Source organism: Dermacentor variabilis, chromosome 9 (assembly GCF_050947875.1).
Source record: "Dermacentor variabilis isolate Ectoservices chromosome 9, ASM5094787v1, whole genome shotgun sequence".
Taxonomy (NCBI): Eukaryota; Metazoa; Arthropoda; class Arachnida; order Ixodida; family Ixodidae; genus Dermacentor; species Dermacentor variabilis.
Window position 1 is genome coordinate 52,064,286 of NC_134576.1, and position 26,355 is coordinate 52,090,640.

A 26,355-nucleotide genomic window follows, 5' to 3' on the forward strand; every position below is an offset into this window, starting at 1 on the left:
CCCGACACTCCAGGAAGGCGTGAAGGACGGTCAGCCTCTCACTACGTCTACCACAGGTTGGAAGTTCATTTCCAGTAAGTAGAAAATTATGAGTGCCAAATGTGTGTCCTATTCTGAGACAACAGAATAGGACATTTGTTTACCGTGATTTTTTTGCAGAGGGCCAAAAACCTCACTGTGGCTTTATCACACAGCAGCTTATTATTTGTTTTTGCATCCCACATGCCAGTGGTTTCGAAGTTTCTTTCGTAAGAAAGGCTTCAGATCTGTGACAGAGACAGCAGGGGTAGGATTAACTGCAAGTGATGCAAATGATGTGGCCATCTCGTACACCAGAACATTACCCTCGATGTCCTTATGGCCAGGCACCCAGCATATAATGATATGCTGATTAGATTGATAAGCTTTACACAGGTGGGAATAGAGGTCAGTAAGTACTGGATTTTTGTGCTTATAGAGTGACATCAAGGCCTTCACAACGCTTAGGGAGTCTGTATATATAACTGCTTTTTGAAGTTTTGATTTTCTTATATGCGTCACAGCCAACAATAGCGCGTAGGCCTCGGCTGTAAAGATACTTGCTTCTGGATGCAGTAAATCAGATTCCGAGAAGGATGGACCAATGGCTGCATAGTGCACCCCGGCATGTGACTTGGAAGCGTCTGTGTAGAATTCTATGCACAAGTGCTTGTACTGAAGTTCTAGGAAATGCATTCGGATTTCGACCACTCGAGCGTGCTTTGTAACTTGTAGAAAGGATATGTCACATTCTACCACCTGCCAATCCCAAGAAGTATTACTGAAAAGAAAGGTGCGCAATCAGTGCATTCTGCCGGTGCTAACATATGGGCAGAAACATGGAGACTGACAAAGAAACTCGAGAACAAGCTAAGGTCCACGCAGAGCGATGAACGAAGAACGTTGGGTGTAACATTAAGAGACAAGAAGAGAGCAGTGCGGATCAGAGAGCAAATGGGGATAGCCGATATTCTAACTGACATTATGAAAAAAAAAAAGAGCTGGGCAGGTCATGTAATATGCAAGTTAGATAACCAGTGGACCATTAGGGTTATAAAATGGGTGTCAAGAGAAGGGAAGCGTAGTCGAGGACGGCAACAGATTAAGTGGGGTGATGAAATTAAGAAATTCACAGGTACTAGTTGGAATCGGCTGGCACAGGACAGAGTTAATTGGAGATCGCAGGGAGAGGCCTTCGTCCTGCAGTGGACATAAAATAGGCTGATGATGATGATACTTTCTGTTTGCTTAAAGCCAGTGGTGCAGTTTCTACAACTTAAAATGTGTGTCGATATTATTTATTTATTTATTATAATACCTTCAAGGCATGGAGGTCATTTCATAGAGGTTGCGTACAGATAGTTGCAAGTGCATATAATTGAAAAATCTGTGGATCCCACGTGCTGCGGGTGACTGTCCATCTTCTGTGGCAGTAAAAGAGGGTGGAAGGCGATTCCAGTGTCCGCAAGCTGTCTTCAGCAAGAACGAATACAAGAAAAGATCAGCGTGACAGAGAGGAGAGAAAGAGAAATTGAATGACAGAGAAAAGGAAAGCCTGCTGATCGCACCCGTGATTTCCTAGTGCACGGCTGACACCTGAGCATCGGTCAGCAGCCTGGTCAAGGAGGAGAGGGGACAGAAAGAGGACAGAGATGGGAAGAGCAACATTGTGGGGGTGGTTCACACGGCACGGGGGCTTCGAAATGAATTCATGCTGAAGGGTTTAAATGTGGAAGAAAATCTTTTCTTTCTTTCCTTCACAGCTTTTCACACAGCTCCAGGTGCATGACGGTCAAACCTAACATGTGAAAAAAAGGAATGAGAGGTCCACAGCACACTTATATGGCATTGACTAGTAGGTGATACCCATGGCAACAGAAAGTTTGTATAGAACAGGCAAGAACGAGAAAGAAGATCACGAGCATTTACTGCTAAAAAATTGTAATCAGTGCAGATTATTTGCAGAAATACTTTGCATTCGATGAAATCTTTATATGCGACTACACACTTCAGTCGCTTATTTCTTTTCATTCTTTCCTGTTCAATTCTTAACTTTTTCTTTTTTTGCCATGACACCTTAAAAACTTGCTCAGCTCACAGTGTTCCTAGAGTAGATACTCACTTTATCTGCAACCAAAGGAATAAACATAACAGTGGTCCCTTTCAACCCCAGAGTGTCCCTGTGTCATCAGTCTTTCTTCTTCAAGTCTTCTGCAGCAACACCAAGTTTCTCTAGGACACTGTCTACAAACTCCTGAGTGATGCCGATCTCCGACAGGGTTGCATCCTTTGCCCTGCCTTGAGCATACTTTAACGCCAGCACCTCACGATGGTGATCTACGGACCATAGTGCTGGCATGTGCTTGGGCTTCATGGAGTCCAGAAAGTGCTGCCTCCACCTCATCTCAAAGCTGACCAGTCCGCTTGTGCTCTTGAAATGTTCCACAACCTTCAAGCCATGTGGAACAAACTCCTCATTGTAAATCCTTGTGTCCATTTCCGACGCTGTCTTAATGATGTCGTCGGTAACTTCGTCAACACCGAAGTGCTTCTCGAGGACATTCTCGAGAACCATTGCCCTGTCTTCGGGAAGCGTTTTTCGTGCTAGCAGTAAAGCACGTCCGGCCGAACGCACTTTCCGCAGGTGATGATCGTCTCTCACTTTTCCTACATCCCCGCTCTCGATGGGTGCGTTACATTCCTTGGCCAGTGTCTTGCGAAGTGCTCCATCTCTTAGGTTGCTGATCTGGTGACAGTGGAGGCATAGCAGCAGGATGTCGTGCGATATGTGGTTCTTCATGATCTCTGGGAAATATTTCCTGAAAACGTGAAAGAGGACATGATTCAGTTTTCCCATTATTACGGCAGTGGTGTTCAGCAGTAGACCCCTTGGTTACAATAAATTTGACTTGCAAAGCTCACCTTTCTAACAATCCTCAAAACAACAGTTCTACACAGCGCTGGAATTTTCCAGTGCATGGTAAGCATCCCCGGTGCACCTTCTCTGCTCCAAGACATTGGCACTGCCTTTCATAATGAGGCTCAAAGGTGTGGATAGAGTATGGTACAACGTGGCCATGCACCACGCAGTTACGCTTATGTTGGCGAAAAAGTGGATGCTCTACACAGGCTAGCATCCTGGTGCAGGCAATATAACTGACGGCATTCAACACGCTTTGATGCAGCCGGCGCAGCAATAGAGCATGTCTTATCTCATGCTCTCGTTGCTGGACCACAGCGTATCGTGCCTTAGCTTGGTTGGACTGCAGCATGCTGGCCTACAGTTCCAATACTGAAGAGGGTGCGCTGAGTTAGTGCATTTGCAAAACAAAATATGCACTCGCGAGCATGCGCTGCAGCAACAGCAAATCAGCACGCTGCTGCAGGCCATGTTCAACGCGCCAAACTGTACAGGGATCAAATTTTTGGTGATCCAGGTGTCGCCTGTGTGACATATGTGGTATGCCGGAGGAGATGCAAGGCTATATTTGTGCCTTCAGAGGAAGCTATGGCTCAGGGGCTCCTATCTAAATACATCAGAACTCAGAAATAGTTTTTCTCGGCAACCACCGCACTGAATTAGATAAGATTTGTGGTATTTAACAAAAACAGTCGAAATCTAGTAGCTGTAGAAGGTGAATTGTTTATTTATGCCATAAATTTTTCAAAACATTTATTTATTTATTTACTTATTTGTTATACATACATACTATCAAGGTCCAAAGGCACTACAGAAAGGAGTGGTAACAAAGCAAAATATTATGCAGACAATTATATAAAGAAAAAATGTCGTGATAGCGTTATAGAGTGCTGTTTTGAATGAAAATGTATCTGTGATGTGAATGATGGAAGCAGGAAGGTGGTTCCAGTTAACACTTGTGTTGGGCAAAAAAGAATTATGGTACCTGTTTGTTTGGCAGGATGGGATGGGAACTTTATATCTGTGGCCAGATTGGGATGAAACATATAAAGGTGGGTTGAGAAGTTGTTTCTTCAGCACGTGATTGGAATGATAAACCTTGTGGAATAGGCAAAGGCCAGCACATCTGCGGCATAATGAAAGATCTGGAAGATGCAGGGTTTATTCCATATATGTTACACTGGAATGGCGGGAATAGTTAGATAAAATAAAGCGAGATGCTCGATTTTGAATCACTTTAAGAGTAAAGGTTAATGATGCTTGAACGTTACCCCAAATGGCAGATGCGTAATCTAGCTTTGAGCGAACGAGGGTTTTGCACAGTCAGTTTTGCAGAAGCAGGAACACTAGAAAAATTACTTCGACCATATCCTAACATGTGATTAGCATTAGCAGTAATATAATTAGCATGCATATTCCACAACAGATTATTAGTTATGCAAATTGTTAGAAATTCTGAAATTCTTTAAGAAAAATCCCATGTATCAAGTTCACAATTCATAACTCTACAATAAAAATGAGATATCACAATTCTGTAAACTGAATTTAATAATACCTCAAAAGCAGCCAAAATTGTTGTATTGGGCACTGCCTTAAAATAATGCCACTAATTTGTGAGCAGGGCTGCTGCAAAACCCTCATAAACATTATAAAAATTTCATGTAAGCTGCTAATTCATGTAACAAATTTGTCTGCTTTAGATGCTCCAACACATGTAATTTACAAAGCAGTGAGCTTTTTTGTGTGTATGCAGTGTTACAGATTTGTAAACATTGTATTTCAATTTTCTTTTAGCATACCAATTTGTATAAATATCTGTAAGGAATTCAATAAGTATATCCCATAGTCACACTTTTCTTTTGCTGTTTTCATTAACGTGCATATGTATGCACGTATCACGTTTATATATTTCATGACGACGCTGTGCAATAAACAGTTTAAGAGTGGCACTTGTCTCGTGTCCACCCTCCCTTTCCTTCATGCTATTTTTGTTTTTAGTGCTCATTAATTATGCAAAGCAAAAGAATTTAAAGCCTTAAATAAATATTTTGCTTCCTACAGTCACTAAAACCCTTTTTTTTCTCTCAAATGCAACACATTTCACTCAAATTGGTTCAGGGGCTGCCTTATAAAAGTGTTTCTGTGTTTTACATGTATATACTTGAATAGTCAGTATTGCAGCTAGCCCCGAGCTAAAGCTTCCGTGGCACCGAATTTCTTGAATTTCGCACCGAAATCCTAGTGCTGGTGTGTTGACATGAAGCCGCAAATTTAAAAGTATTTTTGCACATTTGTACCATTATTACTGAATAAAATTTTTTGAAACTTGCCAAGTTCAGTCTTTGGCATTTCTAAAATACAATGTAGTTTACGCTTACTGATAAAGAAACACTAGGCCTGAGCAAACGCTGTCAAAATCCATGATGTCATGGAAAGCTAGTGGGGGAATTCTATTTAAGGATTGCCACACACTTTTTGTTTATGTGTCTTTTCTCTCTTACCAAGCCCCTTCACACAATAAGAGTGACTTTGTTGGGTATAGTAGAAGGGTAACTTACTAATACAGCTCGAAGTTTTCTTTTAGTGTCTCTTTAAGGAAACGACAGCACAATGTATAACTACACTTGGTTTTATGAGGCTGCCTAGGCTGTCACCTCACCATTTTCTTACAACATCCATGTAAGAACAGTCCTTCCTTTTTATGAATAACATCCCACGACACAGCCAGAAGGAGAGCATCCAATTGTGTTCCAGGAATCCTTAACTGTACTAACCAGGAAAACATTTTTTTTCAGGCAGGAGACTCTGTTTAACTGCAGAGGACACATACAAGAGCGTCATCTCAAAGCACACCGTCAAGGAGGGAAACAATGCTCCAGAATAACTGAGTATTAAAACAGTGCAAAATGATGGGAGACCAAACAAAGAAAGACACACACATTGTCTGGGGTCCTGTCATTTCGCACTCTTTTAATCCTAATGATGATGTCGAACCAACTTGCCCAAGCTTCCACTCTGGCACGCTCCAGGAGCCCTTACCTGTACTCATGGGGAACAACATTCTTGCGCACAAGAGACCGCGTCGAGCTGCAGACAACGCACAGGTTGTCCTTGTTTTGCGTGTAGTATTGGCTGTCGAGCACTGGCCTGTTGGATGGCTCAAAGTTCAGCTGCACAGCTAGTGGCTCGTCATCGCGGGAGACGATTCTTCCCAAGCCCTTGTCAATGTACCATTGGACCTTCTTGTAGTTGCAGCTGCTGAGTGGTTCACCATCTGGTGCCTGCAAACACAGGCACAGCGAGGTGAAAATGCAATGCTGCGGACGTAGTTTCGTTTCCCAACCACAATGATGGATGATTAATCTCAATTACTTGCGGTCTGTTGTAAGCACATAATTACGCTATCCAAAAAAATTAAATTATGGGGTTTTACGTGCCAAAACCACTTTGATTATGAGGCACGCCGTAGTGTAGGACTCCGGAAATTTCAACCACCTGGGGTTCTTTAACGTACACCTAAATCTAAGTACACGGGTGTTTTCGCATTATGCCCCCATAGAAATGCGGCCGCCGTGGCCACAATTTGACCCCGCGACCCCGCTCAGCAGCCCAACACCATAGCCTACGCTATCCAGTGGCTGTGTACCAATCTTGAATTTATGTCACACGGATTCTTCTCTACTTATGTCACGCCAATTTTCCATACTTGACAGTGGTGGGACAAGGAATTTTGCTGGAGCCAGGATTTCAACAAGGGGACTTACCTTCGTCAGGGCAGCAACTCAAAGCAGTTTCTGCCCTGATGAAGCTTGTTAGACCACTTCAAGCCTCCATCTTCACGTGACCTTCCGACTTGTTTCAATCTTCCAAATGTTTCTTGCCCGATGTTTGCCCTCTCATTAGCATCTTAGGGACATGGGTCGTCGAGGCAAAAAGATATCGCAGAAAAACAAAATTTTTCATTTCCAATAGTTTCTTTATCTACACATTGCGCATCTGGCAAAAAAAAAAAGAACCTAGCACAAGACAATGCGTTGTTGAGGGAAAGAAGGCATTTATCCTATGAAACACAGTTTTGCTCATGAAAGTGGTGAGAATGGCCCTCTTTGTTCTATTCACCATTCCAAAACTGCTCATCAGAGCCACACCATTTTGGTCTCACTTGAGAACGACTCTTTCCAGCTTGCTTTCCTGCTAAAAACAAGCCCTTCAATTCTGCTTTACGAGAAAGCAACCTGGTTTTGTAGCATGAAATGTGTATCATTGCCTTTTAGTTTTTCATGTTTTTCTTGCAAATTTTGGGAGCGGCACTGTCTCTCTGCTAGTAATTTACCTTTTTTTTCTTTGCCTGAATGGTAGAGAGAGTGTGTAGAAGCACTACGATATAGTGTTTTAGGACCCGGTAACATTTTGAAATCTTGTAGTAATCACCAACAAATATACACTCTTGCAAAGTTGCAACTTTAGAAATTTGTGACTTCATCTAAAATACAAACAATTAAAAATGCCAAAGTGTACTTTTTAGACATTGAAAAACATACCTCCTCAATTTCAGCTCTCTTGCTGCAGCACTTTTCTTACAGCTCACATTTCAAGCTTATTGCACACACAAAAAAAACTTAACTTTTGTATGGATTGATTTAGAAAAAATGCGAATTATATATTTGCAATATGTACACAAGGTTGAATATTTCATGAAAATGTTATGTCCCAACAGCCAACAAAAATGTTTTTTTTTTTTTTCTGGAATCCATGCGCCTTCTTAAACCCTAAAGCTTCATGGCGATCACCATATCTTTACCTACTTCTGGATTTATACTCCGACGTACCAACATGATGCGTGTAACGGTCTGCGCAATATGTTTGCATAGTACCATTTACAGCAAATGGAAAAGTGCGATGAAAAGAAGTATTGTAGGCAAAGTGCAGGGTAAATTGTAGAAAAATTGCAGCATTCCCAACTCAAGACAGGCCGCATGAGGTACTGCCTGGTTGTGGCATGTGTACAACACACTTCTCTGCAGCGCACACCGCACCCATAAAGAAACATTTATTTGAGCACCCTGTGTAGCAGTTGGCAACCATGGCCAGAGCAGTGCCCGGATTTTCAGACACTTTTCAGAGTACTGGGGGCTCTTTATTTCATAATGAAAGTTTGGAATGAAGCCCTTCACCTGTTCATCTATTCAGGGTTTCCTTCCAGCACAAATGAAGGGTAGATGACAGCGAGGCTGTACCCGTTACAAAATGCAAACACCTGCATGGTTTCTGAATGTGGTAGTCACAGTGAAGTCTGTGAAGTGTGGCAAACAGGGCTGCCGAAAACAGCATCTTGAGCAACATAAAGGATGCTGCTTCAAATCAGCGACTATATATAAGCGCAGAGATGGCAAGCAGCAATTTAGCTACCATACCATAGCTGTCCTTACAATTTCAACTGTTGACTTTTCAGTGTCTCTTCATATCCATATATCGAAAGGTCCCTCAATGTGTCAGCATTAGAATGCTTATTAAAAAAAACCCGGCAGCATCCGTCGGTCACCTCCTGGTGTAGGTGATGAGGAAACAGTGGAGGGGGGGGGGGAGTGTGCGATGGAGGAACAAAGGAGGGATATGAAAGAGGGAGAGGGCGGTGTGACATCACACCTTAGGAGCTCCTAGGAATACAGGTAGTGTGTGACATCACGCTTAGCGCTCGCAGCTAGCAGACCACCAGGGAAGAGGGAATCGCACTGTGGCACACTGCAGCAGACTTCACAGATTGCTTGTGGCATTCCACAGGTCCAGACATGTCTTGTGAAGGCGCATGTTTTTGATTAGGTCAAGATAGATGCTGTGCCATCAACTAGCCGTATGGAAAGGTGTGCCAAGGAATGTCACCGAAAGAAGGTTGAGGCTAGAGACGGTTATGCCACGAGACGGTTAGGCCAAATCAGAGGAAGCTCGCAAGGTTAATTTGGCTACAACAGCTGATGTGCCAAAAGCGTGCTGCATAGTCAGAGGACGAACACCAACGTCGATTAGCAGGCGATGCAGAAGCGTAGCGGGCTAAGTGTGAGGTGCACCCTGCTATGCATCAGGCATAGGCAGAGGGGAAACGGGCTAATGCCAATGCATTTCCGCCGGATCAACCAATTGATCAACCACGAGGTTTTCATTTTTATTGTACATAGCTAGCACTATCATTTTATTAGCTTCAAATCTAAGCAACCTGCCCCTCTAGTCCGCACAGTTATGAAAAAAAAAAGAAAGTGCTTGGATGTAAATATGTGTACAAAACGAAGATTAAGAAAATAACAGCAGTATTACCAGCCTTTGTCTTCATTTTTTTTCTGCCCAATCGCTCCATAGTTTCATCCCTCACTGCACATCATGCTGCCCGCACAAGCATTGCAATGCGCTGGTCATCCGCTCTTTTAAGTCTCACGACTACCTGCCACAATATCTTACATGGCTATGGCGTGGAGCTGTGAAGGCGCAGGTGCAACTTTGGCCACGGTGGGCGCATTTCGATGGCGGCGAAACACAGAACTGCTCGTGGTATTTGGATTTGGGGTGCACGACAGAGAACTTTAGGCGGTCAGAATTAATCTCGCTCCACTACGGTGTGCCTCGTAATCGGATCATGGTTTTGGCACGTAAAGTAATTTCTTTTTCCCTTCAGAAGCTAGGAGCTTTCCCTTCATGCCACTACCACCAGCTGTGCCTCTGCACTCGTGGGTAATGTACCTTCATGCTTGGTAAACCGAAGAGTCATTCTCTCAAGTTCTAAAAAATGCACTTTCACAACTGCATATCCATTATACTTTAACATGCGTCCATTGTTGAATTAATATGAAGTGCCTCAAAAGTAAATTGTCTTATACACAGAATTCAGTGTCCTCAGTATAAACCAAGAACAACAAACAACAAAAAAAATACACAAAAATGTAAATGTTTTCTTGATTTTCTTTTGGGGGGTGGGGGGGGGAGAATTCAGTTTTGACTGACAAGGGTCAGTGAAAGCAGATTTAACAGGGAGGGAAGATAACAATCAATATGCAGCAGTCAGCTCCCACACTTTCCGATGCATGGAGCAAGGCGAAGTGTGATGCCTGAAAACCAGCCTGCCACCAAAGCAATGTCGACTTTCTTCTTCCTCTCTTCTGTGTCTGTTTTGCCCACCAATGTTACAGGCACCAATGTATGCAGTGGGGGCAAGGCAGGCCTGGCCCAGGTCTTGCAATTTTCATGCTGTGGAATAAACTGGGCAAATTTACTGATGGGTATGTGGGATGACAGCTACACATGTCAATTTTTCTGCTTTATACATTGGAGCTTTGTACCCGCATAGTATTGACGATAAAGACGTATTGAATTTGCATTAGAATGCCAAATGCACTCACTATGTCCCTCCATAGTCAGTGCCATAAGCCATTGTGCCCTAGCTAGACTGCTTCTCAAAAACTTTGTTATTCTGTGTGCTGAATACAGCTAGTGCTGAAGACCAGGACCTGCAATTATACAGCAAGTTCCAGCATCTGCAAAATTAGTGGTCCAGATATTCGCACACAAAAAGACAACTATAGATATATAATTTCTCAGTAGAAATAAGAATCAAGAAAAGTTTACCAAACTTCAGGAAACTAAAAACAGAAAATCCTGAACTTAACTTGTACCCTTTAAACTCTGGAAAAAAGATGACGCACAAAAACGGACAAGCACAAGAAGGCAGAGATCAGTTCAGGCCCAGTTCCTGAACTTTCTGCCCTGCTGGGACTGTCAGTGCCGATGTCATGCAGTGACAAAGCAGCAGACAATTTTTCTGGTATCATGGCAGTAGATGACATGGCAAGAAATGGGACCGTGCTGTTGACAGAAATGCCGCTAATGGGCAATGACGGCACCCATGTCCACGAGGGAAGCCAGTGTTCGTACGTGATTCTCGGATGTGTACCAAGACAGGTGGAAAAGGTGTTTAAAATCGACTTCAATGTAGTCTCACTCAACGTCTTCACAATATTGAGGTGACCAATTCTTCACATCCGACCAGGTTATGTGTCAGCATTACAACTACTGTTATACTGCTCTGTGCTGTTGGAGTGCTGGAAAGAAGTAAAATCTGTCAAAAATGGGCATTGCCAATGCAATCGCAGCACACGCTGGACAATGCCAGAACTGAAAGGAGCAAGATGCAAACGTAGAAGCAGAAAATTTGCCCTGCGATGGCACTTTTGTGTTTGTTTCCACAAGACCTTAGTATTACACTATGGCTGCATTTGTGAACTGGTGCTTCACGAATTTGGCACTGTGCAGCGATCTCGTGACAAAAAAATTCACAGACGATTAGGATACTCCCTAATGTGAAATTTGAGTGCACCTCTATACGTGTTTTCATTTCGTTATATATTGGCTGATGCGGACAATCGGTCTCGTGCGGCACGTTGCGAATGGAGCGAAGTGTGGCAGGACTTCCTCGCTAATCGGGAGATCGCGAGAAGCAGCGTGTGAGAAGCAGCTGCCACAGACAGACCTCTGCTCATGCAGACTTCGTCTCCATACGTCTGACACGTGCTACTCTGGCGCCATCTCGTAGCCTTTGTCGCCGCAGAGCTCGTCTTGCGTGGCACTATGCTTTTCTTCTCACACTTTCACCATACCCTCTTCCTCCGCTTTCCTCCTCATGCTCTCTTTGCTATCACAGTCTTTCATCCTTTGCTGTGCTCATTCGCTCGGTTACTCCAGCCTCGACGCTTGCCGCACGAATGGGCGTCCAAGAACTGCACTCTAAAATGTGTAGGCAAATCGAACAGACCACAAATGTGCGCCCAACAGTGGTCCCCGACAATGCGCCAATTGACAGTCCTTACAGTGTGCCTGCATTGACATAGCTTTTTTGGTATTTGGGTGTGTCTGATCGACAGCAATTCGGGTACAATAAATGTGCCAGACGGGTGCCTTATAGCCAATTACGAAGTTCGTCGACACTTTGACCGTCCATGCCACCATAAACCACAACACAAGCCTTACACTGAATGCCTGAGTCTCCCCCACGTCTGTATGTATGTATACACTTTCCACTAAAACTAATTAATAAACTTGGATTTTACTTCAACTGTGAGAAATTGTGGTACACGATGAAGCTTCTTTGTGCCAACCTTCAAACTTAATATGACTGCTTCGAAGTGCTGCCTACCACTTCCTAGTAGGGCATTAAGATCAGTTTAGCAAGGTTGGTTTAAGCTTCTCGCCTTTGAAATCTTTACCTGTAACATGCAGTTGTCGTAAAGCGGAGTCTTGCGCGTCATATACGACCGAAAGCAGCCTAGTTTCTTCGGCATTATGGGCACAGCGGACGCGCCGTTTTCGATCAAGTTCCTTCCCGGCTTGGAGAAAGGGACGTCTAGGAGCTGTTCGCAGGCGTCCAGGGTTTCAGCCCTGAGCCGGCGATACCAGCCGGGCCAGTAAGAGGTGAGCGTCAGCCTGTCTCGAATTATCTGGTCGAAAATCTGCACGGAAAGTAGGACGTCGGCCGCAGCGTAGCTGACTTGGGCCGCGCTAAGCGATTCCGCCTCCCAGTTGCTGCACGTGAGCACTTTGGAGTCGTCCGCTTGTACGCCGAGAATCGTGCGGGCTTGCGTCTTCAGCCCGCCGAGGGGATAGTGCCGGAGCTCGGGAAAAGAACGCAGCACGTGTCTCAGGTCGACGCAACCGCGAACGGACAGTCCGTAGTCATGAAGGAGCTTGGCGGCGTCATCGCAGACAGCCACCCCCAGCTTGATGATGGAGTCGTCGTTGAGCACGTCTCTCAACGACTCGGGAAGGGTAGAAAGACACTGTTCCTGCACGTCCGCGGCAGCGTCTGGAAACACTTTGCAGAGCCTCAAAAGTACGCTGAAGTCTCTCGTCGGGGCCAGTTGAAGCAGGGCGACTCTTCGCCTCTGCTTGCCGACGCTCACCCATTCGCAGTCGAGCCCCAGGACGCTGGACTGGCGACACAGCGCCAGAAAGAGAGGTTCCACTTCTCTGAAATCGTCGAGAGAGGAACACACAAAGACATTCGTGGGAAACACGCGACGCAAGTATTTGTACAACTTCTTTTCGAACAGGTACGCGCCGAGTCCAACACACGCAGCGGCTCCTGCAGCGAGCACGACGAGGTTATGCGAGGAACCGGTGCCCATGGTAGAGCTTATGACGCGCATCCAGAGTTACAGAATGCCCTAGTATAATGTGGCATCATCGTTGTCCGCAGTCCGGAGCAGCATCGTCAATCAAATGACAAGAAACCGCAAGACACAAAAGGTACGTTGAGACGATTGGTAAGCGACCATAACAGAAGCACGTGGCAGAAACGGAAGACGGCAATTCGTAGACAAATGAACATGATAAATTAAACGTATAAGTGGACAGATGCACTACATTTATATTCCCTATTGAAGCTTTCTCGGTGATGTCACAGGGCCCACACGCAAAAAAAAATAATTTGTAAGCATATTTGTTAGAAAATGCAAGTGAAGTTCACATAAATTAGCTGCAGGTTTCTGGAATAGAAATGTAACAGGAATCATTACATAAGCGACTCCCCATTCGGAGCATGAGATAGCGGAAAATCAACAAAGCGCATTGCATCATGGGATAGAAATGGCCATATGCTTGTCTTGCGACGGAGTAGTCTGCGTAGGTCAAGCTAACTTTGAGTAAAAAAATTATTCACTTGCTGAGCTTTGTATCTAGCGATAATCATTCGTAGCGAGAGGGGGAAGACGCAGGATACTTTTAATACGGTGAGCATTTTGACCTTGATGACATCATCAGAACAAATAAACGAAGAAAAACGTCTCGGCGCGCGCGACTTGCTCGCGCGTTTCCAGTAGCGGTGACTAGTGAAATTTAGTTCGGCACGCTACTGAGGCAGTGTTCTCGTTCACAACCGAAGGTGTTGCCCGTTTTCTTTAACGCGCTAGTACCAGAGCATCCCGGTAAGTTACGGGTTGTGGAAAACGCATCTTTGTCGCGTCCAGACGCGCTCTACTTCGACTTCTCAGGAAGTGACCTAATTCTTTGTCGTCCGCAACCGAGCTGCTCAGCTACGCTTTCTACGGGCCTTTTTTCATGTGACGTTTGGTTCACACGTATAAAACTCCTCGCACTGGTTCGCATACATTGAAATTAGAAATACCGCTTGCATCGTTGGAATTTGGTCATTTATCGTGCCAGCGTTGCCCATGCGATGCGCACGGAGCTGTCGTAGAAACGCCGCGCGCATAGTCGCGTTGCGTCGGCTCCGCTTGAAAGAGAATGGAAATGTTCACAACACGAGAGTGCGTTAATCCTGCTGATAAATAGTACCTATAACAAGTGGTAAATTGATGGAATGATCCCCATTTCTACGAGTTGGCACCACATCTTGACAGCGCACTGTGCTAGTTTAGGATTTTTTAGTACTGGGCATTTTCTGTTGCTCCAGAAGCGCCTGCGCGAATCGCAAGTCAAGTGTACTGTGGAAACGTGCGCTGTGTCATAGACCTAAACAAGAAATGCTTCGTTAGTGTGTTGTATGCACGTTAAGTATTTTTGATGTTCTGTTTGTGTTGTGTCGCCCTCATGCAATGACTCCCACCGTAATTGTAAACTGCAATCGCATGGGGCCGCCGAATTTGCTTATCCTTACGCCATAGTGAGTTGTGTGATCCTACCTCATCACACCAGAGTGAAGTCAACTGCTGGAAAAAAAAAAAAGTTTGTAAGCTCTCCTCCCACCTACACACGCACACAAAATGGAAGTGTCCTGGATACACATGCACTTTGTGTTGTTACTGCTAGCAGTAAACCAATGTTTTGCCCTTTGGCTGTCTCGCAGTAACTGGCAGTTGGGAAAGAGACGAGGCATGTTGAGAAGATGGACAAGAAGCAGCCGCAGCACGCTCCAGCTGTCGACGACCTGCAGACTGCGTTCAAGAAGTTGAGGGTGAATTTGAGCAGGTATGAAACTGTGTTGCCTGGTTGCCATCAGCGCGTCTATCAGCTATGTGCATGCTAATATTCCTTGGTAATGGGTTAGTCGTTTCGAGGTCTGCCGGTGTCCATTGTGGGAACATTAATGTGCTCTGCGAGAAGCTTTTAAATGAAGTAAAAATGTGTAGTGCACCGAGTGGATTCGGCCTCCATTCCCACAGAGTGGCATTCGTAGACCCACATAACATGCTACAGCACAGTACCATGCCTGGGGAGCATGGTCATGCTGCTAGCTGCTGTGATTGGCTTATGCCACAGTGCTTACCTACAAACCAGCTCCAAGGTTAAAAAAACTTCAATGAGCCAGCAGTAAAATACAAAAAGCAGGATTGGAAAGAGGAGGAAGAAATAGTCTCCACTCCACCAACAGATAGAGCCACCTCCACAACAAATGATGTTTTCTTCTTGAAGGCAGGAGTATAGTGCCTAGAATGTACTGGCTAGTGTGCCGAAGGCGCTGGCGTGCGTGGTCACTGTGGTGATGCCTTCCCCTCAGCCGTCGCATGATGGTGCTGTCAATCCCTACGGTGTAAAGCCCCTGAACTAAGGTGCAGCCACACACGTTCGCGGCGTAGAACTGCATTAGTATTACAGGCACACTGCGCTTTTCGCCACAAAACTGTCTGCCTTGACAGCCCTTTGCCTAAATGCTTAATGGCGGGAGACAAACTTGCTGGCCTAGCCCTATCTGAAACAAATTCTGAACTGACGAGGCCGACAAAACCTTGAGCACCTACGACCGCCGGGCTAGCTGGCTGGTTTTTATTATTTTGTCTATCATTAAGATATCCAGTTTAATTTAAAGCGTCCAACAAAAGACACCACTTGAAACAAACACTGAAAGTTTGTTTACACATTGATCACCGTAAGTAATTGTGGATGAATGTGCCTCATGCAAATTTGTATCGCGATTCTCAGTCGCAGGTGTAGCATGCACATACGAGTGAAGTGAATCAACTGTATCCTGGCAACCATTCTTAATGGCCAGAAAAAAAAAAATCTAGATTGGGTTTATCGCAGTAGTCATTCCACAAGTGATGCCGGTTAGAAAAGTGGGTTATTATTTTTTTTCTTTTGCTCAGACATTACACCAGCTTAGCATTTTGTTCGCTTTCTTGTTAAGCTCCAAGGGATCTCAATGCTGCAGTCCAGTAATGAAGATATCAAAACGGGTCCCATATCTTGGATAAGGTATATAGACGTTTTTGTCAATATAACACTCTGCTTGCAGATGCGAAATGTTGATATATCAGTCAGTAGATGTTAAATAGGGTCACATATATGCAAAAGGAAAGCAAGTACATCTTCGCTCTTTCCCAACATGATTGTATGTGATAATCAACACAAGAATTCAGAATAAGACTCAATATTCATGCATTTCATTCAGAAGACGCCACTCGCTTTACATAGAAATAGTTCTTATGCAGCAACCTCAACTTGCATTTCTTTTTGTGAGAAAAGAAGCACGAACTGAAAGAAAATGGGAATTATATATACGGCAAATTTTCATATACAGTGTCCATAATATAGCAAAAAAAAAAAAAACTGTCCGAAAAGCCAAAGTAATGATAATAAATGGTCCCTTTCGGGTGAGCTTGTTGACTACCCCATCCACCATAACTTTGAAAGTTCTCTTGATGTAAATCTCCTAAAAGTGCTTCTCTCAGAAAACACATGTTGGTGTCAATTTGCAGTCCCCCATTTTGATTAGTCGCTCCCATTCTGCAAGCCGTGCAGGATCCGATGGTGCACCGTTGCATTTCTTGACTTGAATCACTTTTTTCATCCCGCTCGGCACCGATTCCACAAAGGTTTCTTGTGTGAGACATAGCTGGCCATCTTCCTACACGAGGTTCCCACTAACCTTGACACTAACATACAAACTGACATAATTTTTCTGGATTTCTCTAAGGCCTTCGATGAAGTCCCTCATCAGTGTCTAATATTGAAACTTACAAGACCTAATTTACATCCTGATGTTCTGAATTAGATTATAGAATTTCTTAGTAACCGCTCCCAATCTGTCATTATATATAGTCACCTGTCCAGCCCTGTACCAGTAACATCAGGCGTCCCTCAAGGATCTGTTCATGGCCTTCTATTTTTTTAAATATATATTAATGACTTACCTTCACATGTGTCCTCTAACATACAAATGTTCGCCAATGATTGTGCCATTTATCGCACTATATGTACCACCCTCAAACAGCCCTGCAGAAAGACCTCGCCAACATACTAACATTGTGTGACAATTAGTTAATGACACTTAATGCTAAAAAATGTAAAGTTATGTCAATCACTCATAGTAGTAATCCCCTGGTAATTCCTTACCAAATCAGAAGCATGCCTCTCAAACTAGTCGAGTCATATGACTACCTAGGTGTCACTGTGTGCAATTATCTGTCTTGGCATAAACATATTTCTAACATTGTAACCTCTGCTAATAAGACACTAGGGTTTTTAGACCATATTCTCCGTCAGGCTCCACAGAACGTAAAATTGCTTGCATACATATCCCTTGTTCAAGCAAAACTGGAATATGCATCTGCCATCTGGAGCCCACATCAAGCATGTCTTATCAACTCACTTGAATCTGTTCAGAACCGCGCTACTAGGTTCATTCAATCACAATATTTATACAGTGTCAGTGTTTCTGCTCTTAAAGCAGAATCCGAATTAACACTACTATCTAATCGCTGACGCATTGCTAATCTTGAGCTCTATCACAAGTTCTCTTTCAGCACCCTTCATCATGCGCCATACATAATTCCTGCAGCATGCATCTCTCCCACCGCACCCGTCATCCGCAGCAAGTCGCACGCCCGAACCGCTCATTTTTCCGCCTCGTTCATTCCTCGAACAGCTAAAGACTTGCATGGCCTTCCTGCTGACGTTGACATCGCTTGCCCGTCTTTGTTCCAACAATGTGTGATTGGTCACTTTACGTATAGGTAATGATGCATACATAACGTGGAACTGATGTAAGACCCACCCCTTGTGTAATGCCCCCTCTGGGGGTCTTTTAAGGACAACAAACTGAACTGAACATAAATGTCTTGCCCGGGTTCGACCGGTAGCCTCTCCGACACAGGGGCACGAAACGTGTCTTCTCCCTGCTCTGATGCTTCGCGTTTAACATCATTAGGCGGTGCAACTTCCATTCACATGGGCACAGAGTACAGCGCAGAAAACCGAAAAATACTGCTCACTTGAACGAAACGCTTTGCACAGGGCGAAGTAACTGATGCAACTGCAGCGTGCCAGAGCTGCTGACACCTTAACAATGCGCAGTGCCCTGGCAGTCAAAGTTGGAAGGCAGTGCTAGCCTGGCCACCTCCTCACTTTGGGAGAGCCCTCCGGTTGCCACACTAGCAAGTATATTCTAGGCACTATAGCAGGAGGTTGCTACGTATGCATATGCAAATATTTACTTGGACACCGCACCACAGAACTATTCAAGATTTACTGCATTGTAGTACTGTGCTTCTGGTGTTACAGTACAAAGGATAACACAGCTGGAGAGTTATGACTAGCTGACATCACAGTCTGCAGCTGATATAGTAACCAGCACGGAGCTACAAGAGAACTCGAACAAAGCAATGGTAACAAACAAAAGGCAGGATAGGAAAGGGAAAGAAGCTGTGTTCCTCTGCTTCACCACCACAGAACGCTGCTTCCGCAAATGAAGATATGAACTGTCTTGCTTTCAAAAGATTGCCCGCAACCGTCTGTGAATGCTTTCTCCAACCAATACCACGGAAAGTGTGCAAGGTTTACTGCATGTAATATTGCACCAGCTATGGCGTCACTACTTCAGATTAGGTGCAAACATGCAACTTTTTATCATAGTGGCAAGATGCCTTTGCATCAGTGTCCGATTGTATCGCACTATTTGTCAGCACAAGTTGAGGAAATTGGTGGCAAACGTTTGTCAGAGGGAATCTGCATGTGTATGCCAGCTAATCATGTGTGAATTTGCCTTGTCCAGGCACTCGTGTCATGAACCCCATCACTGGTGTTTGTGAGATACGAGTGACACCTATCTGTAAAAGAATTACTAGTTTCACCTGCTGCGCAGCACCTCCTAAGCTGTGCACAAAGTTCTCTGGACGTCAGAGGGTGCCAACTGTGCCCTTTCCAATCCAACGTCAAAGTTTTGCACATGTCAAACAATAATGAATTTAGCACGTGTTTGCACTGTGCGCTGACAGTTGTCAGCTGCTGCTCTTTACATGCCACTGTAGCTTGCACACTTGTACAAAAAGTTGTATTTGGATGCTGGTGTTCACAATTGTCATATTTGTGCCAGTCACTTTCGTGTGCTGTAATGTACAGGTCCGCTTGCCTGGACAAACGGGACGGCTGTCCAGCGAGTCGTCATATTGGCGTCTTAATAAAGTAAACCTTCCATAAGTTCAAAATGTGCCCACATATTTGATGGTTGGCATTTCTTTACTGGAGTTTATCCTTCAGTGTTCCCTCTTTTATTTAGTGTTTAGTCTTTCCAGATTTCTAGCCCTTAATTTGTTCGACAGAGATTAAATGTGAACTGGTAGGAACACCATTCTAGTGGCTCTTTTCTTTCTTTGCTAGAACACTGGAATGACACAATATGTTAGAGTGGATTGCACGCAAAAGTGTGCACCCAACCTGTATCATGTGCACCTGCTTATAATTGCCATTGCATGCACTTGCATGTACCGGCAACTGGCAAACTTTACTAAGGAGCCAAGGGTTCGACGAAAGCTCGTCTTGTCGGATTATTCATAGTCAAAGGTAAACTGGGCGGCGACCACAAACACCAAAATACAAGTGGTTTAGACTCCCAAAACAAGGTGCCGACCACAAGCAACAAAAATATGAGATGTTTTGGCTCATACATTGAGAGCCCGAACACCTTGTATTTTTGTTGTTAGTGGTATGCATCCATTTTACCTTTGACCAAGCTGTACTGAAGGGGTGCCTATCTGTTGAAACTCTGTCTCCTTCTGCACCTCAACAATAGTGGATCCCACCGGCTAGCCCAGTCCTGCAAGTTGCTAAGCACACCATATTTCTGTACTCGTGCAGTGAAGGCAGACGAGCGACACCTGCTCTTCAGAAGCACCACCACCATCACCACCACTACCACAACCACCTTTCGGCTCCCGTCCGCAAGTTCAGGTCGCGGTCTGCGTCGACGAGCATCCCCGAGGGCAGCACGGAGCAGAAGTTGGCGACCGTCTCCGAACAGTTGGAGCAGACCAGGCTAGAACCTTCTTTGCCTGCGCCTGCCTGCCCTCCCACTGTCGGGTAAAGCACACATGCCTGCCCCTTGCACTTTCTGTGTGTTTGGTGCCTCCTGCAAGGTTCACATTTGGGAGGCTTGGTGCCGATCCATTTTATTAATGGGTTCCTGAATTGTAATTGAAAAACCTTGAAAACACTTGAATTTGAAAAAACCTTTATCAAGGCCCTTAAGTTTTTCTAAAATGCTTGAAAGTCCTTCAGTTTAATTGCTGGCTGAGTTTAGCAGACTGTGTTTGAGCATCAGGCAACTGGGTAATCCTAATCCAAGCCGATCCAACCTGTTCCACTTCTGTTGCCGACGAGAGCTTCTTTTTCGTATTTGAGCATAGTGAACATGCATGAGTTGCTAGAGGGACATCTGGGGACTTTTTTTAAGGACTCTTGCTTCCAGTGTGTGTTTGCCTAGATACTACGAAAGACGACGCACTTTGCTAGACTCCCCGTGTAAGCGGTGCTTATACTTACGTCTAAACGGGATCATAATGGCTGATACAGTCTGTAATGGCAATGCGGCAGTTGTTTATCGTCCATGGATGGTCTGGGCCACTGTGGCTTACGTAGAATAAGGTTTGCCATTTTACAGTGCATCTTTGGTACTCTCCCACTGCCGCAGTTGTTGGCAAAGGGAAGGTGGGCACGCTCTCTGTAAGCGCTGCTCAACCATGAGCAAGAGGCAGCTTTAGCTCGGGCCCAGCTCTGACGCTGCCTATTCAAATACATTTAAAATGCAAAAACGCTTTTCCGGGATGACCCCTAGACAGATTTTAATGAAATTTGTTGCATTTGAGAGAGACAGTTAAATTCTAGTGACTGTTGTAAGCAGAATTTCGATCTAGGGCCCGACTTTTGTGAAACGCTTTTCAAAAATTCGAAAGTTCGAAAGAAATAAACACACGAAGTTCATAAATTAATAGCTCTGCATGAAGAAAACATACTGCAGTTCTGTAAACGGTATCGATTAGATCATTCAAAGCGGCCAGATTCAATATGCCAATTTATATCTTGCATGAATTTGTCACATTGTGTGCAAGCTGTATTTCCATATTATTGAATTTTTTTAGATTCATCTGGAACATACCAATTTGGTCCGCTTTACATGTACCGTATTTACACGATTGTGAGTCGACCCCCCCCCCATATCACGTGACAGGAAAAAAAAAAGGTAGAGCATACCCGAGGGCGCATTCAATAACGAAAATTTATTATTAGCTGACATAGTCACTGGACTACTCATCTTCACTAGTGCTGCCACCGTCATCGTTGCTACGGTCCCACAGCGCATCGTCGTCCCATGAAAGTTCACATTTGACAAACGACCGCACCACAAAATCTTGTGGAACAGCAGCCCACACCGAATGCACCCAACCACACGCAGCCGTCAGGGAGGCTCTTTTGACAGGTCCGGTTGGCATAATTTCACGGTCTTCTGCCGCCAGCGACTCGTTGTACTCACAGTGGAGCAGGTCCTTAAAAGGCGAAGATCTGGGCTTGTTTCATGACCATGTCGCACTTCAGTGGCAGGGACGTATAGCGCATTTCAGCGACGTACGCTGCAAGCTTAGCCTACAGCTCTGGAAAGCGTCCAGACTTCGGCACGTGGGTAATTCCTCACTTGCTGTCACAGGTGAAAATTTCGCTTCGCTGCAGTCGCCACTCTCGCACCACCCGTTCAGAAACATCGAACTTGCAGCCCGCTGCGCAGTGGTTTGTTTCTTCAGCGTAAAGGATGGCAGCCCTCTTGAACGAGTGCTGAACGATTAGTGGGTCTGGAGCACTCGTGACGACTGAGGAAGCATAGAAGTAGCACGTAGCCGGTAGTCAAGTGGAACGCGTCAAACCAATGCTTTTCATCAAACTATAGAGAAAGCTAAGTGCAACAGGGATAGAGAAACCCGCGAGCGGTGTCTGCTCTTCCATGAACTACCGATGCTCCCTGCAAGCGCTGTCGTTCTGAGGGTGCTGCCGCGAATGGAACAGTGGCGCTTCCATCAACTATCGACACCCCCTTATGAGTGTTGTGTGCACTGTAAAACTCTCAAAAATGTTGAAAAAACCTTCCGAAAAGTGAAACACGCGGGATAGCAAAAAGCTACGGGTAGGGCCATAGAGCAAACATAAAATTGTAACTACGTTGTAGCTCCCGTTGGTCTCGCTTTTCTGGCGGTGGCATGTTTTGGTTTCGATTTTAAGTCGAACCCCCACTTCAGATTTTCACATTTTAAAAAAATGGTCGACTTACAATCGTGTAAATACGGTAGTATCAGATGCAATTCACAGAATTGCGGTATCATTTTTCCTTGCCAAGTTAGAGTTATAAACTTGATGGTTTCGTTTTCTGAAATTTTTTCTTTTTGCCAATATTTAATAAAAATTTGACAAGATAAATCGGACATTCAAAACCAACAGCTACTAGGTTTTAAGTTCTGTTTTAAATGCAACAAACCTTGTCAAATTTGGTGCAGGGGTTGCCGAGAAAAACGGAATTCTCCTTTTAACATGTGTTTAGTAAGGAGCACCCGAGCTAAAGCTAAAATACGCATAACTTGCAAATGAATATTTTACAATAAAATGAATTCGCAGTAACGTGTTATTATGCTTTGGCATGTGGCTGGTGGTATGTAGCCCTGAGGAGGCCACATGACCTTGGCGTTGATTTGGACTTTGAAGCGCAACCAACGCTGGTGTCGGTAGAGCCAACGCTGCAGTCGGCTCACTCACTCATTTGTACACGCGGATGGTTGCGATTTCCAGATGGCTTCACTTGGATTCTGCGTAGATGCTGCAGACATTTGTTTTGTGTGCTTCGACAGCCTTTTGTTGCTGAAGTTAGTCAACAGCCTCTCAGGGGAGTTGATTAGTAGGACAGCAAGCGACGAACACTCACCAGAAGACGCGCTGGTGACTTTACCTTTGATGAATGTGTAAAACATGTGACCGTCTCGGTTGTTACGAAAATGCAAAAGGGGAAACTAAAATACGATAAAAAACGAGTAGCTGACTAGTGAATGTGCGGTCAAAAACAACAAATATATTCTTTCCTATTTCTTAAATAAGAAAGCGTGAGTAAAACTGCAGGACTACTTCCAGCAGTGGCGACAGAGACTCGCTTTGGTTCCATAGCTTTCACTTCATAGCCAAGAAAAGTTGTCTGCAAGTATAGCGACATCCTCGAGTACTGTCGTCTCCAAAATACAAACAAAAGCTATGATGTCAACTGCCGGCAGATAGCTGTTCGTTGATTGGTATGCCTAGTGCCACAACGTTGCACTCTTTCTCCAAGTGACAAAACAGCCTGTGTGAACCGGTTCCAAAGCAAAACATTACAGAATAGTACTGCCCCAGATGTCTCTCTTGCAACTTGTGCATGCGCATGATGCTCAGGCAAATATGATAAAGGCGGTCTCCACTGTTGCTGTTGTGGGCTCTACAATGGGCTTGTTTGCTAAGCATGTTGCCATGATAATTATTGTTATTGTGCATCTGGGGGCTGAAGTATGCCAAGGGAGTGCAATTTCTTTAACAATTATGGCTGCTCTATGATGCTTGTAAAACAAATGTGACCAAAGGAGACGCACACCATAAGCACTTCGGTGTCTTCTTCTGTTGTCCTGTCCTTCACTCATACTCGTTTCGCCACCAAATAGTATATGGCAGGTTTCAGCTCTGAGAGTTTCCAGTGATTAAGGATAGGGGCCAGTGATAACTTTTGCTGGTGAACTCTGCAGTGGCGGACATCAGAAATGCAGCATGTGAGATTAGAAAACTAGAGCAGTTACAAATTCCAACCTTTACGTGCGGGCTACTGGTCCTTTGCAGCTCTGCGATCAAGACACCAACCGGGCCGGATCTGACGTGCTCACAGCAGGCAAGGATGGACGACACGACCGTCGACGAGCTTGCGGGATACTTCGACAACCTTGTCTACATCCCGCGAAAGATGTCAGTAATGGCCGAAATGATGTACACGTAGCACTGTTCGCCACACAATGACCCGCAGCCAGGGAATGAAACGGAGTTGACCTCCGTTTCTGTAACTTGCCCGTGTGAAGTTGTGCCGAGGCAATAAACCGTAGGCGTACGATGGCTGCAGACGTAGCAAGCCATCGTCGTCCCCCCCCTTCCCGTACCCTATATTTCGTGATTTCGTGATACAGGTTTTTTTTTGCGCTTGCTTCTACTGGCCTAGAGCAAAACGTTTGTCCCTACTCTTTTGTGATAAGTAAACCCTGCTTCCCTCGCGTGCAGGTAGGCAAAGCCAAGTGCATGCTTGTCTTTGCTGCAGGTTTAGTCTTTGCAAGCTGAGGAGAGCAGTGGTTCAAGGTGGTGTGCTTATTGAGCTTTTTTTTTTTTTTTTGCAGTTGCCAAACTGCGCAAGACTTTGTTTACAAAGATCAAGTTGGTAATGTGTATTGGATACAACATGCTGCAATAATAAAACGGGTGCCCGAGTGATAAGGAGGATTTCCGCTGGGGGAAAAGTGTTCAGCTGTCAAACCCCAAATGTAGATCCATTCCTTGGCATGGCACAGAGTTGTGCCCCGTTTGTTCATGGCAGTCTTTAGTCTAGCAGTGAAGTTGTGGAGTCAGGTGAACGCATTTTAGAAATAATTTAGCCGAGTGAATGTCTGCAGCAGTGTGTGAATTGTCTGTGTGGAAACTGCAGTAGGGGCCCATTGGCCGAGCCGCAAAGGGGTGTGCTGGGTGGGTGTATCCCGTGCGCCAAAGAGATCCCCCTGAACCTTTCCTAGCTTTACTACAATTTTTTTAATGCCTCGTGGTGGCACCTTTGGTGTGTGGCTCGCTCTGGTGAGTGTTATGTGGAGATTGTCATACGAACGAATAAAATGTTTTCGAATTCTTTTTCCTGCTGCTCTGATACTCCTTTCCCTTTAACTTGGATAGCACACAGTGTTGGCGTGCACACACCAACCAGTGTGACGCACATAGCTTTCAGCGACAGGGTCGTTGTATAGCCTTAAAACACTGCTCCATGCCGACTGGCAGCCCCTTTAAGTTTGTGATAACATGCGACTGGTCACCTCCTCTTTCGGAGACGTCATGTCTGCCTTTTTGCATTTTTAACAGGTTTTGTAAAAGGTGCTTCATTTGTGCTGCTCCCAAGGAATTGAGGCTTCATATTGTAATAATGGAGTCAACACCTACCTAAAGCATGCTAGAAGAAAAAGGTTCAGTACTCCCAACATCCCGCTTACACAAAATGGCATAATTACTGTCATAAAGTTGACTTTGTGGCTTCCGGGTCTCTTCATTGTGCCTCATTAAAAATTTTATTCACACCTGAATGCAACAAAAACCTGTATAACAGACCATTCCATGTGTCCTGGCTGAATTAGCTTTCATGTGTATAGCAAATGGTTCTATAGCAGACTAGGACAATATTGCCTGTACAAAGGAATTTCGGCATCTATGACAGGGGATTTGTCACTTTACAATGAAATGCACGTAATGCATTCACACTAAAGCAAAAGTAGAGGTCGTAACATTCTAAGACATTTTTGCAAATGGCTTTGCATTGCCTGTTCATCTCCCTCTAGTTTTATGGGTACAGCCACAGGTTGAGTGAAGCCAGTGTCCATCATGATGTTCGCTTCTCTCCAGCACACAGGTTGGCTAAAAGGGGCCCAAGAGTGAATGCAAAATCAGATTGCACTGGCACACAGACCTTCCAAAAACTTGGCTGGCACTTTTTGGGTGAATAGCACGGGGACTGCAAGATGTAAACTGCAATATGTGCCACGACGGAGTTGACTAGCAAAATTTCATTAAAGAGTTATACAATTGAGTTGACTAGCAAAATTTCATGAAAGAGTTATGCAATTCATTCCTCATGCAAGTAACGTCTGCCTCTGCAAGTGATCCAGCTCATAGGCCAGAATAGCTGGTGTCTAAAACACAACGGCCATGACATGTTTCTGGTCTCGCAATCTCTTCAGGTGCATGCAGTCCACAAAAGCATAGCCTTCAAGATCAGTTTGTTACTTAGAGGCACCCATTGTAGAACAGTAAACCCTCGCTAACTTGAACTCCGATATCTCAAAACATCAGTCATGCCGAACCCATCAGTTCTACACCTCTCTCGGAAAAGTTTTTGCACCAGACTCCGGATATCT

At 44.7% G+C, this 26,355-nt stretch overlaps 2 protein-coding genes across 3 annotated transcripts; one reads left to right on the forward strand and one right to left on the reverse strand.

Moving 5' to 3' along the window:
* Positions 1 to 1,919: 1,919 nt before the first annotated feature.
* Positions 1,920 to 13,329, reverse strand: Exd2 (Exonuclease 3'-5' domain-containing 2). Its single transcript, XM_075704248.1, has 3 exons — positions 12,184 to 13,329; positions 5,978 to 6,219; positions 1,920 to 2,837 (listed from the first exon to the last, which is right to left on the reverse strand). Exons 1-3 carry the CDS (start codon positions 13,120 to 13,122, stop codon positions 2,207 to 2,209), a joined length of 1,812 nt encoding a protein of 603 aa, XP_075560363.1. The 5' UTR covers positions 13,123 to 13,329; the 3' UTR covers positions 1,920 to 2,206.
* Positions 13,330 to 13,541: 212 nt separating this feature from the next.
* On the forward strand, positions 13,542 to 25,084 carry LOC142592685 (uncharacterized). 2 transcript variants are annotated; one of them, XM_075704252.1, is made up of 4 exons: positions 13,542 to 13,704; positions 14,781 to 14,902; positions 20,006 to 20,227; positions 24,041 to 25,084. In XM_075704252.1, exons 2-4 carry the CDS (start codon positions 14,820 to 14,822, stop codon positions 24,192 to 24,194), a joined length of 459 nt encoding a protein of 152 aa, XP_075560367.1. In that variant the 5' UTR covers positions 13,542 to 13,704; positions 14,781 to 14,819; the 3' UTR covers positions 24,195 to 25,084. The 2 variants fall into 2 exon arrangements, with proteins under 2 accessions (XP_075560367.1, XP_075560368.1); XM_075704253.1 differs by lacking the exon at positions 13,542 to 13,704 and adding an exon at positions 13,746 to 13,899.
* The last annotated feature ends 1,271 nt before the right edge of the window (positions 25,085 to 26,355 follow it).

Coding starts and splice junctions, on each gene's coding strand:
- Exd2 (XM_075704248.1), bottom strand. CDS start 13,122: ATGCGCGTCATAAGCTCTACCATGGGCACCGGTTCCTCGCATAACCTC. Junction 6,220..12,183: donor ACGACAACTGCATGTTACAG/GTAAAGATTTCA, acceptor CTGTGTTTGCAG/GCACCAGATGGTGAACCACT. Junction 2,838..5,977: donor GTTGTTCCCCATGAGTACAG/GTAAGGGCTCCT, acceptor TCACGTTTTCAG/GAAATATTTCCCAGAGATCA.
- LOC142592685 (XM_075704252.1), top strand. CDS start 14,820: ATGGACAAGAAGCAGCCGCAGCACGCTCCAGCTGTCGACGACCTGCAG. Junction 14,903..20,005: donor TTGAGGGTGAATTTGAGCAG/GTATGAAACTGT, acceptor GTACTCGTGCAG/TGAAGGCAGACGAGCGACAC. Junction 20,228..24,040: donor GCCTGCCCTCCCACTGTCGG/GTAAAGCACACA, acceptor GGTCCTTTGCAG/CTCTGCGATCAAGACACCAA.